Source organism: Trachurus trachurus, assembly GCF_905171665.1.
Source record: "Trachurus trachurus genome assembly, chromosome: 20".
Taxonomy (NCBI): Eukaryota; Metazoa; Chordata; class Actinopteri; order Carangiformes; family Carangidae; genus Trachurus; species Trachurus trachurus.
In genome coordinates, this window is record NC_139911.1 from 25003319 (window position 1) to 25022620 (window position 19302).

A 19302-nucleotide genomic window follows, 5' to 3' on the forward strand; every position below is an offset into this window, starting at 1 on the left:
CTCCTCCTCCTCCTCCTCCCCCTCCTCACATGTTACGATGCCCACACGCATCTACAAGGGCAGGGTTTAACCATCTCTGACGCCTTTAGTGGTTTTTCAAATTCTTTTTTTTATTTCCTGCTGCATTGGTTTTTAATTTGGACGGGGATCTCTTTTGTCCGCGGGATGCCGATGGCCACCACCACCACCACCGTCCTCAGCATCAGCAGCTCCACCACCGGAGGGCCGTCGGGCCAGCCAGGACGGCCGGGATCGAACCAGCACACCTAGCAGGTCGCTCCACGGTGAGTATTCAGATATCACTACTACACCTCAGAATAAAAGTAGAATAGTCAGACAGGGCTGGATGTGTTGACAGAGGCAGGATGCTCTCAGTCTTTACCTGCCAGGGAGGGAGGACATCTGATGGAGCTGCACACTGCCACATCACAGCGGTCACTTTGATCATTCATCTGACAGGAAATTCACTATTTGAATCAATCTGAGGGACTCCAGGCTCCATGTTACATTCAAACATCTCTTCAGATAACATCCCATCGTGCACTAACATCCAGGCTGCTCAGTTTTTTTTGTTTGTTTGTTTGTTTTTTTTGCTTTCTCCGTTATGTTTCATCTGAGTGGGAAATAGCTCAGTAAAATCCAGCCCCGTGGGACCTTTAAGTGTCTGTGCTTTTTCATTATGCAGTCTCTGTGGACACAGCGATTGGGACACATCTGATACAATTAATGGGAACGGCAGATGGGGACGAGTTGGGGTCGGGGGGAGGGGTAAGGGGTCAACTGATGGTCTGACCAACCCCCATAAAAGATAAAGAACTTTACTCATCATCTGCAGCAACTAGCAGTAACCTCATAGCCACTAGATAATATAAATAATGCACAGATATCTACAATGAATCACAGTTAAACTGGTGAGGTTGAGTTGCAGGCCATGAAGGAAACAGGAAAGAAGGAAACAAGATTATAATATGGACCTGGATGTGATGTATGGAATATCAGAGGATCACCAGAGTTAATATTATTAATGAGAATATGTCTGCACAATACGACCACCCAAATGGTGGTGGTCCATTTGTGTCTTCCTTGGTAGATTAGTGTCTGTTTTGTAGTAGTCTAACTTTTGTCTGCATAAGGGTGTCTTGAGTCTTAGTCGTACGTATCTCTATGACATCATACCTTAATGCTGTATTATTATTTAACAGAATGTCATGGACTTCTTGTCTCTCCTCTCTAGTAGGTTGAGGAGTCCCACGTCAGACCGAGCTGCCTTAACTGAACTCTGACGTCTGACCGAGGGGCCACTGCCAGCAGGACTTGTTTGTATTCAGCCGACCTCATCATGACGATGCAGACAGTCCATCACGCCGACTGATGAGCCTGAAACCAAAATCTGCCGCCACCAAACACCATGACCAAGCTCAGGAGGAGGAGGGAGCTGTGAGATGCTCAGCAGGAAGACAATTAGGACAAAAAGGAAGTTGGCTGCAGAAAATGACAGAAGTATCTTTTCCTTATTCGGCCACATGTGTCTGCCATGACTGATATTTTCTGAAAGCCTGAGACAGACTGGACATTTTGAGTGATAACCAAAGTGCAGGGACTTTCAGTTTTTGAAGCGCTGACAATGTATCAGAAAAGAGTGGTGACAGTTCATAGGCTGTTTGTTTCTCTTGGATGATAATCCAGCTATTTCAAATCCATTGAAGAAGAAACAAAAAAAAACACCAGTGAAGGTGCAGTGCATTTACAGACTAAAGATGACCATGATTGTCCCTTACTGACATAACACCTGTAAACACTGCAGGAGAACCAGCCGTTTCTCCACTGCTGCTTTTTGTAAATGTGACATCAAAGATATCACAAACACAGACAGCACGTAAGATTGTGTTACAGTTAAGAAGGGCAAACACTTCTTTTTCTCACACACGTGTCAAACTAATTGTTTAAACAACTACTAAGCCACGAAAGACTGAACAACAAACGTATACTGTCGGATCATTTGGATTCTAAAAAGTTCAACTACATCTTTGAAGATCACACAACTACTTGGACACTAAAGGAGTTCAAAACAGAGTGACTTGTTGATCTGTGGGACTGCTGATGGTACAGGAACTCATATAGGACCCAAGGAAAAGGGCAACATCAAGATGACACACCTCCACGCTGGCCTGAGCTCCGAGACGACAGAGAAAGCTCGTTTAGAGCTGAATGAAAACCCAGACACTCTGCACCAGGATATCCAGCAGGTACACAGCTACAGCACACACCTGTCTGCACACACAACACTTTATCAAACTCTCTGTTGGAGACGTCTCTACCTGAGCTCACAGTGTTTCAGTGTTAATGTTCTAACCCTAGTTTTTTCTGATGTCTCGATTAAAGGTCCCATACAGTAAAAAAGTAGACGTTTGTATTAAAGCAGAACTATGCAGGATTTGGGCTGTAATTATTGTGGCTCAGAGTCACTGTGATGGTAGAGTGACCTGTTATGAGGTGAATGGGGTCTAGGCCAATGCGCTCACCCCCCCCCCACTGGCTGAAAACCGCACTTGCAAGATCAGTCCTCCGTCTCGGTGTTACAAATCTCATCAATGGATAGAACTATCGCGAGAAACTGCCTTACGGCAGTACGAGATAAGAACGCAGATGACGTCATGCATGTCATGAATCGTGATTGGTTTGAGTTCGGAAAGTCGGAGGAAACCATGGAAACATGAAATGTTTAGAAGTTCGGCTTGTGGCTAACACGGAGCTAATGCTAACACGGACACACACACACCATGGATCTTTTATAAGATAATGTAATACATCATGACACACACACACACACCTTCGCGTTTTGGAACCTTTATTCATGTGTGTGTATGTCTGTGTTTTTGTGTCTTTGTCTGTGTGTGGCCGTATTAGCGTTAGCTCCGTATTAGCGTTAGCGTTAGCTCCGTGTTAGCATTAGCTCCGTGTTAGCGTTAGCTCCGTGTTAGCGTTAGCTCCGTGTTAGCAGGGCTTAGCAAACACCGCTCTCTACCTTCAGCAGTAAACACAAGCACGTGTAGGGAGGGGGTGGAGGAGGTGGTGGCGGCGAGTTTTTTTTTTTTTTTACGACAGTGACATGTGCCTCCCAGAACTGTGGGGGAGCCCCGGAGAGGGAAAAAAAGAGAAACCAACGAAGGAGCAAGCTATTTCCGGACCCGGAAATAGCTCGCTCCATAACAGGTCACTCTACCATCACAGTGACTCTGAGCCACAATAATTACAGCCGAAATCCTGCATAGTTCTGCTTTAAAGCTCCATACAGTATAAAGGTAGATGTTTGTATTAAAGGAATAGTTCACCAAAAAATTAAATTCAGTCATTAGTGACGCACCCTCATGCTGATGAATACTCCGGAGTAGTTTTTTATTCCTCAAAGTGCATCTGGAGACCCGGGAGGCCGGTTCCTAGTCCAACCAAAACGTTATATGAGTAATAGGGCCGACACAAAAACGTCTATAAAAAACATTTCATATTCCTCCACACTGCTCGTCCACTGCAAGCCAAGTGTCCTGGAGGGATAGTCCAGAGTTTACTGGAAACAACGTCTTTTAGGACGTTTTTACAGCCTAAAGAGTCTTGTATTGAATTTGCCTGGGGCGCGCTCTCGCGTTCACGTGATGCACACATGCATCATGCCCGACACAAACAGTCCATAAAACTACACAAAAAACATTTAATATTCCTCCACACCACTTGTCCACGGCAATCCAAGTGTCCTGAAGGGAGATAGTCCAGACTGGAAACAATGTCATTTAGGCAAGTCCGGTCACATCTGCGTGCGTCGTGTGAATGCGCCTCAGGCAAATTCAATCCAGGACTGTTCAGGCTGTAAAAACGTCCTAAATGACGTTGGTTCCAGTCTGGACTATCTCCCTTTAGGACACTTGGCTTGCAGTGGACGAGCAGTGTGGAGGAATATTACATGGTTTTTATGGACGTTTTTGTCTTGGGCCCTATTATGAAGTTTTGGTTGGACTAGGAACCGGCCTCCCGGGTCTCCAGATGCACTTTGAGGAATAAAAAACTACTCTGGAGTATTCATCAGCATGAGGGTGAACTTTGGTGAACTATTCCTTTAAAGCTCCATACAATATAAAGGTAGATGTCCATGTGTAGTGTAATTATAAAGCAGCTCTAGGTTCTATATTAATACTGTGAAAGTATCAAAGCCTCAGTCCACAGAGAAATGCACACAGCCTGGATTCAACTGAGTCCTAAAACCAGCTGTCAGGTCCTGTCACCTTGTGATGTCACAACAAAGCAGTCACAATACTTCCACCCATGCCCCAAGCCCCACCCACCTGGACCCACCATCCAGTCTGGCAGGATTTGGTAGGCCCGGAGTGTCAGTGAGCCAAGCAGAAAGGTTTACAGCCTCCTCTCTTCTGATTTTTTAGTATGTGTTTCCTATGGACCAACACTTCTAAAACACAGGAGGCAAGTAGCCTAAGTGTTTATGAGGTTTGAGCTCATACAGTATGATGAATGTCATGCAGCATATTATTGAGAAGGGAGACTTTACATAGTCCTGTAATAAGTCCTAGTTTTTTTTATGTTCTGATGTTGATTTAAAACTTAGAAGTAGGAGTTTGTGATGCTGTTCAGTTGTATTGCATTTAACTGACAGCTGTTCTTTATTATTTTGTCCACCTCATTTATATCAGCGAGGGTGTGTTCAACAGCAGAGATATGTCACATTCACTAAACACAAACTAATGATCACCTTGATGAGGGAGACTCCACTGTAGGGCTGTTTAGTCAGATTTAAAGTTGACTGTTCCTAATAAAGTGGAGACTGAGTGCGAGTAGACTCCTGGTTAAGGTGGAAATTACTGCACATATGAATTTGTTTTATCAAAATACAGTAAAAATTGTGACATCTCAGAATGGATGTTGGAGCTTCAGCTGCCCGATCCTCCTGATGTGTCGGAGTGAGTCTGTCGCTCGGCTCGCCTCTGGTTGTGGCGTCCCTCTCACAGCGCTGCCAGCACGCTCACTACAAACCTCTCAACATGGTCCAGAAAATGTGGCAGCGTGTCTGATCTTCAACGAGCAGAGAAAAGCTCATGTCACTCCACTTTTCATCAGGCCTGACGGTCTGCGGCTACTTCCCTAAAGAGTGTGTGTGTGACCCTCATGTGACCGGCAAATGAACCATGACCAGACCTGCTGTCAAACATCAATCCAGATTCTTGTTTTCTCCTTCTGTGGTGCAACAAGTGACCAACTGAATCCTGTTCCATCTTCACCTGACACCGTTTTCACAGTTAGATTAGATTAGATTAGATTAGATTACAGTAGATAGTGTTCAATGAATTCAGAAAGCCAAACAGACACTATGTTAAGAGCCGTTAAAACACTGAATGAAGACTAGGACGTCAGGGGTGGAGCTGGGAGCAGAGACGGCTGCTGACATGTGTTGTGAGACAGAGACAGAAGGAAGGGAGGAAAGAAGGACCACTCGAAACAGACTGGGTCAGTTTGACCCAGGAGGACAACAGAAGGGAACTTAAAACCAGTAGAAATATCTTAGAAATCAGAGATTCTGTCATCAGTGAACACAGGACAGAACATTTACTCTGCCTGTTTCTCTTTTAAATTAAGATCCACATCTGATAACTAAAATCTGGTTAAAAAAAGGAACCATGTGTATATACCTTAAAACTTAAACCAGCAGTCAACCACAACACTGACACATGGGCATGAGTATGAGACATCATTGATGGACAACAAACTGAAAGGGAGATGTATGTTCCAGATTGAGCTCTGCTGTGCTCTGTCTCTCTGCTAGACACTTGAACATTTCATCATGACCTCAGGTTTGTGCTGTTGGTCAGGTGGATCGGGGGATTCTCCTCTGCTGTGACTCAGATTGAACCACTATGAATATAAATGTAAATGTGAGACGAGGCTAACATTTTTACTTTGTAGATAATTGATGATCATCAGTCTGAGCACTGTTTAATTATTATTCTACAATCTTGTCGGACTATTAATGAGCCATGAAATCAAAGTTGTTGTTGTTTTTTATCTGACTGCTGTTCACTGTAAACATGAGCATTAATCCAAGGTGAGTTCTCACATGATGTGTTCCCTTCTGGGCTTCTGAATCAGGTTCGGGACATGATTGTGACGCGGCCCGACATTGGGTTCCTGCGGACGGACGACGACTTCATCCTCCGCTTCCTGAGAGCCAGAAAGTTTGACCAAGTGGAGACGTTCAGGCTGCTGGCCCAGTATTTCCAGTTCAGACAGCAGAACCTCGACATGTTCCAGAGCTTCAAGGTCTGTCTCTGGTCCTGGTTTTGAATCTGAATCCAATATGTCACAACAAGGCCCACACACAAGTTGGCTCAATTACATTTAAAGGGGACATATTATGGAAATAATTCTTTGAAGGCTCTTGGTGTTTGTTTTGTCTTCTGGCTCCAAAATGTGAGAACTGACAAAAAAATCTGTAATTTTCACACTCTCTAGGTTAAAATCCATGTGGTTTTATGAGCTGTTCCTTCAGATGTCTTCCAGTGATGTAACTAGTTTTCTAATCTAATCTTATAGTAATTTAGATAAAGAGAGAGAGGATGACATGTTGGACCGGAACAATAGAGCTAAATCCTGCATCAACAGGCTGTTAGAGCACAGATCACTGTTCATGGGTCTAATGTCTGAGTGTCTGCACACTTGTAGAAGACAATGTAGTGTGTGCTTACAGTGTGTGTGTGTGTGTGTTTCAGGTAGATGACCCTGGCATCAAGCGAGCGCTGATGGACGGTTTCCCAGGCGTGTTGGAGACTCCGGATCAACATGGTCGAAAAATACTTATCCTGTTTGCATCCAACTGGGACCAGAGCAGGTAACACACACACACACACACACACACACACACACACACACACACACACACACACACACACACACACACTCTGACTGTCGGACACACAACAAGCCTAATGAGCCACATCTGCACTTACTGCCAAAAATACAGGAACCGTTTATCGAATCCAGTCACTTAAAGCATGAAGGGGCGTCACACCCTCTTAAACTATTGATTAGCTTCTAAAAACACACACACACACACACACACACACACACGTTGTCCTAACCCCTCCCTTCTCCTCCCTCCACCAGGAACTCCTTCACAGACATCCTGCGAGCGATCCTGCTCTCCCTGGAGGTCCTCATAGAAAACCCAGAGCTCCAGATCAATGGATTCATCCTCATCATCGACTGGAGCAACTTCTCCTTCAAACAGGCGTCAAAGCTCACGCCCAACATCCTCAAACTGGCTATTGAAGGCCTTCAGGTAAGAGTGCAGAGGGAACACTCCCTGACTTCAACTGCAGCTGGCTCAAGACCAGATCTTCTTTTATTAGTCCCCTTCGTTCAAATAGAACAAAACAGCTGTGTTATGTACAGTCTAATAATAAGTGGCCGTTGTTTGTTCACCCTCCTGTCACTCAAAATGGACACCCCCATCATGAAGGAGGAAATGACCTAGAGACCAACACTGTTTGTGTACCAGGCTGTTTGTATGGTTGTTTCTGTTGTTTAGTTGGACATTGTGTAACTTCTCCTGTTTTCTATTCACCAAAATCGATTATTTTGTTCAAAAGTCTGTTTTTCATTAATCAATAATCCCCCCCATCAACAAAGTGAAGTGTTCCTTTCAGCTCTGAATGAGCCGTTCATATCATTCATATCTCCATGGAGCGGGTAAGCTCGGTGCTGCTGCCATGTGGTGTCTCCATGTTTTTACCTTCAGTGGCAGCGTGACGGTAGGAAACCACGGAAACTCAGCGGAGACACCGGAGCTGTCGGCTCAGGTGGAGGTGGCGTCTGTGAAAAGTCACCGTGGTAACGCAGTGAGGAGGAATGGAGCGTTACACTGATGCTGCATTCACCTGCAGTCGGGCAGACGGCCGTCGCTAACAAACCAGATGTCATTTTAGTCACAGAAGTCCAGAGAAAGCCGGTAAAACGTGGGTCAGGTAAACAATACCACATCACCATGACAACATATTGTCAGGTGTATAGTTTTACCTCGTGCTGACGGACCACTTGTTTACATAGAGGCTTGTTTATGCCGTTACGTGCAGCGGCTGTCGTCCGTCTGCTGTCTGCCCAATTTCACGTGAATGCAGCATGAAAAATACCATTGAGTTGCTTGTGATATACAACCGCAACGCTAGATGGGAGAAATTCCTACACAATGTACCTTTAACATGGGAGTCTATGGAGACTGACTCACTCTACCTGTAACTGTAGCAACACTAATACAGATCAATGTGTTCTTCAGTTTTCAGTCTGAGTGTTATTCTCAGTTTGTTTATTGATGAAACACCAGTGCACAGCTCAGAAGGTTGGTCTCTTCATTAATGATGACATGAGAGGCCGATGTTGCAGATCTCTGATCAGATGTCTCCTCCTCAGGACAGTTTCCCTGCTCGGTTTGGAGGAATCCACTTTGTGAATCAGCCGTGGTACATTCATGCCATGTACACCATCATCAAGCCCTTTCTCAAGGACAAGACGAGGAAACGGGTGAAGACACATATACATTACATACACAATTTACACACTGCTCCTCTCTCTTTCTGTCAGTTCATACTTGACACCCTTTCTTTACTTTCTCTTTTTGGTTTTCTTTGTTTTTCTCACCTCTTCTTCTTCCTCTCTTCTCCTCCCCCTCAGATCTTCCTCCATGGTAACAACCTGAACTCCCTCCACCAACTCATCCAGCCCGAGTGTTTGCCGTCGGAGTTTGGTGGGACGTTGCCGCCGTACGACATGGGCATCTGGGCCAGAACCCTACTGGGACCCGACTACAACGACGAGACAGAGTACACGCTGACCTACGACGCCCTGCATGTCAGGGAGAACTGTGGAGGAGGAGGAGGAGGAGGAGGAGGAGGAGGAGGAGACAAGGAGATGATGAAGAGGTAGGGAGAAAATGTGCTAATGTAAAGTACTGGTGTGTGTCCACATGGAGAAAAACAACAGTTTAGTGGAACTGTCAAACGTGTGTGTGTGTGTGTGTGTTTCAGGTCTCAGTCAGCAGTTGAACCAGGAACTCTTCGGCAGACAGACAGAGAGACCAGCACGCCGCTACTGGCACTGGACTGAGCACTCACTCACACACACACACACACACACACACACGGTGCATACTAAGCTTCATCGACACATACTACATGCACAGATTCACAGCGACACATCTCCCTAAGACAACACAGCATCCTTTTCCCTTTACCTCACACAGACACACACACACACACACACACACACACACACACACACACACACACACACACACACACACACACACACACATGTTGGCCTTCTATAGTTGTGAAGACCCTCGCTGACAGTGTGTTTCCTAACCCCTAAGCCTAAACCCTGAAACCAGGTCTTAAAGGATAATTACAGTTTTTTACAATCTGGACCTTATTTCTAGCATAAAATACGATCATTTCCTCCCCCAGATAACTTTGGTGTCATTACAAGTCGTTGCGATGAAATGAGCTCCAGCCGAGAGCCGCGTATATCCGTATAATGGAGTCTACAGGGCAGCAGAATGCAGCCTCTAAATAACACATTATCTGCAGAGAAACTCCTTCATTTCACCAATATTTAGTTCTGATAGGCTAGTGCTATTCCCCTCTGAGTCCGGGGTTAGCTGTTATCAACATCCGGGGTCTGTAGGTTGACCTACTGACCTCTGACCTGGATGATGTCATCTCCGAGGGCTGCCCGGCTCATTCTGATAATAATCATTCCGCTTCGGCATTCGGGTCCATTTTTATCTCAACTAGCCGGAGCTTTAGTGAGTCCAGGTTGAGGAGAGGAAGCCTGTGGAAGCTGAACTTCGTCCAGCTGCTCATTTTGTTCTGACAAGTCAGAAACACGCAGTAACGAACCGTAGCATTAGTGGTAGCAACAAGCCACGCTGGGCAGCGGTCGGAGATGACATCATCCAGGTCAGAGGTCAGTAGGTCAACCTACAGACCCCGGATATTGGTGAAATGAAGGAGTTTCTCTGCAGATAATGTGTTATTTAGAGGCTGCATTCCGCTGCCCTGTAGACTCCATTATACGGATATACGCGGCTCTCGGCCGGAGCTCATTTCATCACAACGACCATGACACTTAAGTTATCTGGGTGAGGAAAGGATCATATTTTATGCTAGAAATAAGGTCCAGATTGTAATTATCCTTTAACCCTCTAAGATTGTGAAAACCGGTTCTTACATGGATAGTGTCCCCACACGCACACACATAACTTGTGTCTTTTCGTCATGTTGACTTAAGAGTGACTGAACTTCATGAACAGGACACACACACACACACACAGTCTGCCCTGTCTGAGCCGTCCAATGCCTCCCAGCTGAGCCCCTCTCCAGCCAGCAGCACCTGTCCTGATGTCCATGGCGACGACAACAGTTCCAACATCAGACTCTGAACTGCACCCGTGTGTCGTCTGGTGTCATCAGTTCTATCAGAAACCAGCAGGACTTTAATGTGTTTACTATGTGAAGCGTTTCTGTGACTGTGAGCCGAACCAGACACCACAAAGTCTGACTGAACAATATTCAAACTGAGGAAAAAGACATCATGAAAAAACAGTCACAATCAAACCTATAGTTAAGAAACATTTGGATGTAGTTGCACCAACAAGTATAAATTACAACAAACATTAAGTTGAATTATTGTTTATAAAATGTGGGTTTAAAATGATAAACCTCCTGCTGGATGACTTCATTACTTCACATTTGAATTTGTAGTGCAACAGGAATCTAAAGTGTTTGGACTTTAATCTGACAGTAATAAATGTGATGGAGGCAGTAACATTTACACACATCAGTTATTAAAGGAAGGAATGAAGATGCAGAGGAAACTTCACTTTGGTAGAATTTCCACTTTTTTTCCTTTCATGTAAAACGACAAAAAATCATGTCAAGTTAGACCAACTTCGCACAAACATTTCAAAATAAAAGCACTGCATACTTCTCCACAGACACCTAACACTGTAACCCGGACAACTTGCATGAAAACTTGAAACATTGTTCTGCCAGGGTGAAATTCTCTTTCTGCAAAATGCTGAGACCACAGGATGCCAAACCTTCACCTTCAACCTCTCCTGCAGTGAAGGAAAAGATTGTTTTGTTGAATTTAACTTATTTGAAGATTGTATATTATTGCTACTAGTATTATTACACTGCAAAAAAAAGTGCTACACTTGGCCAATCTTAAGCTGAGATATTTGAAGTGTATTTATCTTCACATCCTGTCAGAGAAATACGTTTGAATCAAATCACATTTGAAAATCTGCAGGTTGATATCTTCACTTCAGAAATATCTCAACATCACACAGATTATTTGTCATGTGACTTGGCAAGTCAGTGATTTTTTTGCAGTGTGTTTGACTCATCATCAGGGCTACACTGAGCAGTGATCTGATCTCCACTTGACTGTAATGTAATGTATTTCCTTTCAATGAATGTATAGAAGTAAACATTTACACCAATGTGGTTGTGTGATGTTTTATTTAACAGTGAGGATTTTACTTTGAAATTCAATGTGAAATTGATTGTATCGTATAGGATGGAATATGACAGCTGATGGCGTTGATCAAAACACTGAAGAATCCAGAAAATAAAAATGTTTCTTTAAAAGTATGAAAAAGGCACTTTGACCAACACAGACCGTCTCATCAAGACACAAAGAAACATTTCAGATTTGGAAATTTCCTCTGGGAACAAAACACAGACTGGACTTCATTCATCTCACCATGGGATTCAGCAGCTGCTCTGGATGTTCACATCAAACTTGACTCTGTCTTCAAACTTTAAGCCACAGGAGGTGGTTTCACAAAGTGACCAGTCCAGCAGATTCATAATGTGTCTTCTTGACAGCTGTTAATGCTGCCATGGTAGCACTAGTTATACATAGTGCACTGGAAAATGAGAATGTGATCAGTAACACTGTGGGGTGGATCCCCCCTTCTTCAAGTGTCAGCTCATAGTTCTGGACGGTCTAGAACGGCTCTACAAAGTGCCTTCAGATTACTTCTGTTCTGATTTGGTATTACATAAATAAAAAACATCGATGGGTTTTGTGACAACCGCTGATGAAGACTGTGAAGTTTAAAGCAGAAGTAAGCAGAATGTTTGTGTTAATATAAGTCTTAAATAGTTGTATCTTCCGACAGCAATCACTTCTATAGAGTGTTTGGTCTGAAACACGGGTCTGTCAGTCACTCTGCTCTGCTGTAAGCCGAGGAGAAAACTTTCCTTGTATCCTACAACCTTTATCCAATGAGGAGAGAGAACGGCATAAAGGGGCGGTCCTCTCTGTGTGTGCAGCCAAGGGATGCACGTGAATGTGGTGACGTAGGGACGAGGGCGGGGACTGCTAACTCCATCGGCTGACAGGAAGTTAGACAAAACCACCGGATCACTGACTTCTGCTTTAAGTTTTACTAGGATGAAGAGACCGTTTCGTCTTTTTACTTCATGTTTGGACCTTTTGTTTGTCTGTTAATCAAAGGTACCTGTGGAGGTTTCCTTCACAGCTCCGGCAGCTTCAGCTCTTTTGTTTTGAGTTGTATTAAGTCTTTTGGTATTACAGAAGCAAACATGTGTGACTCCAAAACAACCTTCAAAACAGTGAGCGACTGAAATTTACACTGTGGGAACAGGGAACAGGTCTGCTGTCTGAAAAGGGTGTGTGGACATATTTGCTTCTAAACCTGTACAACAAATAAATTTATACTAAAACATTTAATTAGCGTCTACAGCAAATAGCAACAAAAATGTGTGAAAGTTAAGTCTGCAATTCAGCTCTAACTGCAACTGTGTTAACATTTTCAAACTTTAACTATAGTTTGTACCTGAAGGTTTTACCATCTTACACTCTGTAATACAAACCCTCAGGGATCAGGACCAGCTCAGCTCAAAGGGGAACAAATGGATGCTCAACTCTCTAGAGAAACAAACACACACTTTCTTTTTGTGGTTGCAATTTTTCTGTATTTTTTTTTATATAAATATAGATCATCTTTTATGTTTATGAGCAAAAGTGATGAGAAAGTGAAACTGAAAACCCAGCTGGATAAAGTGAAAAGATGCATGGTGGTGGAGCTAAAGTTACAGCTTCTCTCTTAGTTCATACACAGCAACATCTGTCATTTCAACAGTAACAAAGGACATTCCCTCCTACATTTCTTCATTTTAGTGTTCAATACTTGTGCCACATCTCATTTCCAAAACACCAGAGAGCTAGTTTTGTAACTTCTGTACCTGTCAGTAAAAAATAAAACACCAGGAAATGACACCTGCCTTATTCCCAGAGATGGAAAATACATTCCTCCATAGTGTTCAAAGATGGCCATGACCATGGAACCACAGGGTCCGAACAGGGCTACAACAAGAACCATACGGCTGTTGTTGCTGAGAGGTTGTAAAGTCAGTAGTATTAGCCAGAAGAAGTATGTTTGGTTTCTTATTTTCAATCCTTCAGTCCTTGGACAGTCTTCTGTACTTTTAGTAGTTTATCCACAAAACCCCCCCCACAAAAATAAAAGTCCCGTCAGTTCATCAGTCAGAGTTCTCCAGTCCCTCTCAGGTTCAGGCAGTCAGTGTTTCTGGCACTTTTTATCCACAGAGGAAGAATCATTCAAGATTCTTACCATGGTTGCAGTCCACATTCGTCCGTCTGTCTCCTGGTCTGTGCTCTTGTCCAGTCTAGATTGGGCTCAGAGTCTGGCGCTGGTGCTGCGTCAGCTCCGGGTGCCAAACGTCCACGATGAAGATGAGCCGGTAACTGTCGGCGTCCTGCCAGACCTCGTGCTCGAAGGAGTCGTCGAAGATGAGGACTTTACCTTCCTCCCAGTCCCTGACAAACACAAGAGGAAGAGGAGGAGTCAGCCGTGTCTGTAGATTGTGGAAATGAATCTGATGACATCATCTAGATTTCATTCATCATTTCCCCATGAACAATCCTGCATCATCATTAGTATTAATATCAGCACGCTGTGACCACGTCTGCTCAGGACATCATTCCCTTTTGTCTGTTTGTCCACCTGGTGAAATGGATTCATTTGGAATCTTAAAGGGATAGTTCACCCAAAATTGAAATTTCACTCATTATCTACTCCCCCTCATGTGGACTAAGGGCTGGGAGAAGTTTCAGAGTCCTCCGTGGCTTCTCTGAGTTACAGGGGGTCTCGGCGTAGCAGTGCATGTCCATATAACGGTTGCAAATGGATACCAACTGTCTTCATAACAAAAAGACACACCAAAAAACATCCAAATACCTCCATGCTGCTCGTATGTAATGTCCATCTTGTATTGAAGCCCCGAAATGCGAAATTGTCCCGAAAAAAATTTAATAAGTCTATATTTCAAGCTTGTTTGCAGCGGAAGCTTCTCAAAGCTCCTCTTCCTGGTTCGTCAAATTTGGACGAACTGGGAAGAGGACAGACCCTGGTTCGTCCAAATTTGACGAACCGGGAAGAGGAGCTTCGAGGAGCTTCGAGAAGCTTCCGCTACAAACAAGCTTGAAATATAGACTTATTAAATTTTTTTCGGGACAATTTCGCATTTCGGGGCTTCAATACAAGATGGACATTACATACGAGCAGCATGGAGGTATTTGGATGTTTTTTGGTGTGTCTTTTTGTTACGAAGACAGTTGGTATCCATTTGCAACCGTTATATGGACATGCACTGCTACGCCGAGACCCCCTGTAACTCAGAGAAGCCACGGAGGACTCTGAAACTTCTCCCAGCCCTTAGTCCACATGAGTGTGAGTAGATAATGAGTGCCATTTGAATTTTGGGTGAACTATCCCTTTAAGTAACGTATGTGACCCTGAAAGCTCAACACACTGCAGCTACACAAACAATGATGTCGTCTCAGCAGCGAGAGTTAAAAGAAGAGGAGAAGAAAGAATAGAAAAACAAAAGGTCAACACACGGGTAACAAGAGGAGAGTGAAAAAGACAAACAAGAGGAGGAAGAGGAGAAGAAGAGGAGGATGAGGAAGAATGCAGTACCTGGTCTGGTTGGTGCAGCGGATCCTGCAGCCCTGTTTGGGGATGACGAGGCCAAGGTGCATCCTGAGTCTGCAGTTAGTGGGGCCGGTGTGAGGCCACACATGAGTACCTGGCTGCATCACTGAGAACTTAATCTGTGCAAACACACACGCGCACACACACACACACACACACACACGATAAGGGAAACAGGGGCATATGAAACCAGATCACCTCAGACAGATTATCACTTATTTGGGTCTAATTTATGTCACACTGTATAAAGGGATCAGGTCAGTTATTCTGAGATTTGGAGTTTGGAAGCTGTCACAGCTCAGAGGGTAAAAGCCCAGGTGTTTACAGATAATCTGCTTTTAAGTTTGAAATTGGGGTAGATTGGAATGTTTTTGGTCATGAATCCCCTGGTATCTGTGTGAGTCTCCATACAATGCCATAATTGTCTTGAAGACTCAAACTCTCCCTCCTGAGCAGTTTTCTGAAATCCAAACATTTCCCATTCGGTGGTCAATACACCATTACAATATCATGTTTTATTATCTATGAGATAATAAAAGGGAACAATCTGTTCTTTCTTGACCTTTGTAACTGTTACATTATGTAGTTTTTAGACTCACTTTGGTGCAAATATGAAGTTCTGACCCAAAACAGGGACTGTCCCTGTAAATGGAGACATCTGGTCACCATGGTCACCATGTCCTCTTAGCTTCTTGCAGCACTGAGGATGATTTCCTCCTCACTCTGCCTTTTATAACTGATAACAGTTTTTATTAATGTCTCTGATAGATCATTTTGCCCCAAGTATGTTTCTTTAGTAAAGACATTGATGGGATGCTTTGAGTTGATTTTTACCCTGCAGGGACTTACTACTGTAGAGGGTCACACTGACATTTAAGAAACAACATTTGAGGCTGTCTCCACTCTCCTCACACATCATACAATCCTTCTGTTTTCAAATAATAATCCCAGACAATTGATCATTTATATAGCGCCTTTCAAAAAACCCAGGGTCGCTTTTCAGTGAACAAAACATCTTACCGTGTATTATAGTCAAAATCTGTGTGTGTGTGTGTGTGTGTGTGTGTGTGCGTGTGTGTGTGTGTGTGTGTGTGTGTGTGTGTGTGTGTGTGTGTGTGTGTGTGTGTGTATGCTGACCTGTCCTCTCTTGCAGCCTGTAGCTTCAGGATATCTGTCCAGCAGGGAGCAGGTCTTGGGAACACTCTGACAGGAAGTTGCAGCTTTCCTCCCTGAACACAGAGTCAAGTTTTTCTTCATCAGTCAGAGGAAGTGTGTGTGTGCGTGTGTGTGTGTGTGTGTGTGTGTGTGTGTGTGTGTGTGTGTGTGTGTGTGTGTGTGTGTGTGTGTGTGTGTGTGTGTGTGTGTGTGTGTGTGTGTGTGTGTGCATACAAGCAGCACACAAGGAATGTTCTGTATGTGTAGAATCCACCTTTTTCTGAACTTCATAGATGGAAGCCGGATTTGCTCTTGTACAGTATGCTTATGTTTCCATGGTTTCCACAGCATAGTGGCGGTGGATCTATTAACGCTGGCTTTTAACTCTGGATATCACACAGATGTCCTGCGCTGTCCACCGGCTCATGCAGCTCTGCTGTGTCTGTCTTGTTTAAGCAGCACCGTCCTCACAGCTGATGGCTGCGCTCAACGATTCACTTTGTTTGTCTGCTGAGCCTCTCTCACTGGGATGGCGCTGTGGAACTGGCTCATACTCTAAGTCCTGTTACACAACTATCCTGATGACTTTTTAAAACATCTGTACTGTGTATCCACCTCAGATTTGTGTGATATCTATTGTTAAAATCCAGCGTTAATAGATCAATGCGTGTCCCAAAACAGGGAAAATGGGTTTGCAGTCAGGAAGATGCACACAGAGACATTTAAACACAATACACAGATGGACAACAACAGATAACATGTAACATGTCACAGGCAAATTAAAAGAAGGCGACAGTCCTCAACGCAGGCGTCCCCGGTTCGAATCCCGTGTTGGGCAGACCTTTCCTGCATGTCATTCCCCCACTCTCTGTCTCCCCCTTTCCTGTCTATCTCTACTATGTGCTATCAAATAAAAAGGCAAAAAAAGCCACAAAAAAAAAAAAAAAGGACCTATTGTAAAGATAAAACATGACCAAAAAGTACCGGTAATATATAAATGAATAAGCAGCATGGAGGTGTTTCAACAGCCGGAACAATCTGTACAAATAAAGGCATAAAGGGGCGTCGTGTGGCGCAGTGGGTAGAGCAGGCGCCCCATAAGCAGGGGCTACAGTCCTCGCTGCAGTCGGCCCCAGTTCAAATCGCTTTCACTGCATGTCACTCCCCTGTCTCTGCCTCCATATGTCCTTCTCAAATTATACTATCAAATAAAGAGAGAAAATGCCCCAAAAATATACTTTAAAGGGACAACAAGGAGTTTTGGAAAAGCGAAGTGTTTCCACACTACATTTATGAGCCTCCCCGCACCGTGAAATTCTTTGACCGGCGCAAGACAGACTCATGTTTTCATTCATCAAGAATTAAAGTCAGAGGTTGGAAGACGATCACATACCGTCGTAGTTCCCACCATAAACAGCGATTCGGCGGCGTTATTCTCATGACTCACCACGAAACCGAAAGTAAAGAAACGCTGGTCGGCTCGCCCAGCATTTCCACCACCAGTAATAATAACAAAATAACCATAGAGACAAAACCATATATTTATCTAAAATGGACCATTAACAAGTGGTAACGTAGATTCATCCACATTTATAATGTGAGACTTTTTTATTGTCGCGGAATTTTTCGTTCTTCCGATGGAGAAACTCCTCGTTGTCCCTTTAAAGAATGAATGAATGAATGAATGAATGAATGAATGAATGAATGAATGAATGAATGAATGAATGAATGAATGAATAAATAAATAAATAAATAAATAAATAAATAAATAAATAAATAAATAAATAAATGAATGAATAAATGAATAAATAAAAAACGTGCAAAAAAAATAACCATCAGTGTGACCTGAACAGCTCTCTACATTTTGTGTGTTTGTACCTTGTTGCCACAGTGTGTATTGGCCCCACTCCCCCTTCTCTCTCAGGTTTTCCTCCTCAGGTACGAACATTCCTGTGTTTTGGTCGATCACTGCTAGAGCCTCATCTCTGATTGTCTTCCAGTTCCTCTCCAACATCTACAACACATGGAACACACGCACATTTAAACACAGAAACTTGCCTCATACACATGCCAATACACACACACACACACACACACAGTCTGCCACTGCACCTTGACCAGGTCGGTGTATCCGGTCTCTTGAGCCGTCCACCAGGGCTGAGCCTTCAGTCCATTCACGTTGTACAGAGAGCGCTGCCACACTGAGGCAAAGTGTCCTCGTTGGTGGCCCAGCTCATACCAGTCATACGCCTGCAGACATAACAACACACCACTGGTGTTTACAACCGTTCCTCTTTATGTAAAACATTCTTTGATAGAACTGAATGCGGTTGTAAACCTTGGGAGATGCCAGTGGTTTTTTATATCTGGCGGTTTGAGAATGGATGACTGAATTTGTGTGGACAAATTGATCAACTAATAATAAAGGTACCACACTAAGCTTAAAACACGTTTATAATTATCAATACATAAAATGCAATATATTTTCAATATAAGATTTAAATCATGAAAAATGATGCAATGATGTACAGTATAATGAGATGTTGTGAAGATACTGGCCCAGGCTCATTTATCAAACTTGTGAAGGATCTAGATTCTGGTGTAAGTATCAGCGTGCGCCACGTGTCATTTACTAAAAGTGTGTCCGCTGCTGATTTCGGCGTAGAACCGGCGTGGTGGTGATAAATCTGGCGGCTGAAAGCGATCGTGATTTAAATGTCACGCCCCGATATATTCACTTTAGAGGCCTCGTCCTGCCCCCTTTACCACATGGAGACACAGAAGACGGCCAAGAAGAGACTTTACTGACATTACCACGTTCAAGTTTGTGTCTGTGATGTAAGAGGGGAGAAAAGCCAGCACACACCTTCAGTTACCGGGCTCCTTTACTGTGGAACCAGCTCTCTCCATGGGTCAAAGAGGCAGACACTCTAACTACATTTAAGTCTAGACTTAAGACCTTCCTTTATGACAGGGCTTTTAGTTAGGGCTGGTTCAGGTTCAGGTAGCTCTGAACCATTTTATAGCTACGCTGCTATAGGCTT

At 43.8% G+C, this 19302-nt stretch overlaps 2 protein-coding genes across 5 annotated transcripts in view; one reads left to right on the top strand and one right to left on the bottom strand.

Moving 5' to 3' along the window:
- Positions 1-2147: 2147 nt before the first annotated feature.
- LOC311003917 (clavesin-1-like) lies at positions 2148-9246 on the top strand (the record flags this gene model as incomplete). Its single annotated transcript, XM_083995829.1, has 7 exons — positions 2148-2246; positions 6148-6318; positions 6768-6886; positions 7162-7336; positions 8464-8574; positions 8725-8972; positions 9078-9246. The coding sequence occupies 7 exons, from the start codon at positions 2148-2150 to the stop codon at positions 9154-9156; spliced, it is 1002 nt and encodes a 333-aa protein (XP_083851955.1). The 3' UTR covers positions 9157-9246.
- Positions 9247-10825: 1579 nt separating this feature from the next.
- Positions 10826-19302, bottom strand: part of LOC311003903 (aspartyl/asparaginyl beta-hydroxylase-like) — a 42154-nt gene continuing 33677 nt past the window's right edge. For 3 of the 4 annotated variants that reach the window (XM_083995812.1, XM_083995810.1, XM_083995809.1), the window contains 5 exons: positions 18371-18508; positions 18137-18272; positions 16241-16332; positions 15089-15222; positions 10826-13926 (listed from right to left, as the gene is read on the bottom strand). In XM_083995812.1, coding sequence (XP_083851938.1) covers positions 13776-13926; positions 15089-15222; positions 16241-16332; positions 18137-18272; positions 18371-18508 — 651 coding nt within the window. In that variant the 3' untranslated portion in view covers positions 10826-13775. The remainder of the gene's footprint in view (positions 13927-15088; positions 15223-16240; positions 16333-18136; positions 18273-18370; positions 18509-19302) is intronic. The other variant, XM_083995811.1, reaches the window with a different exon arrangement.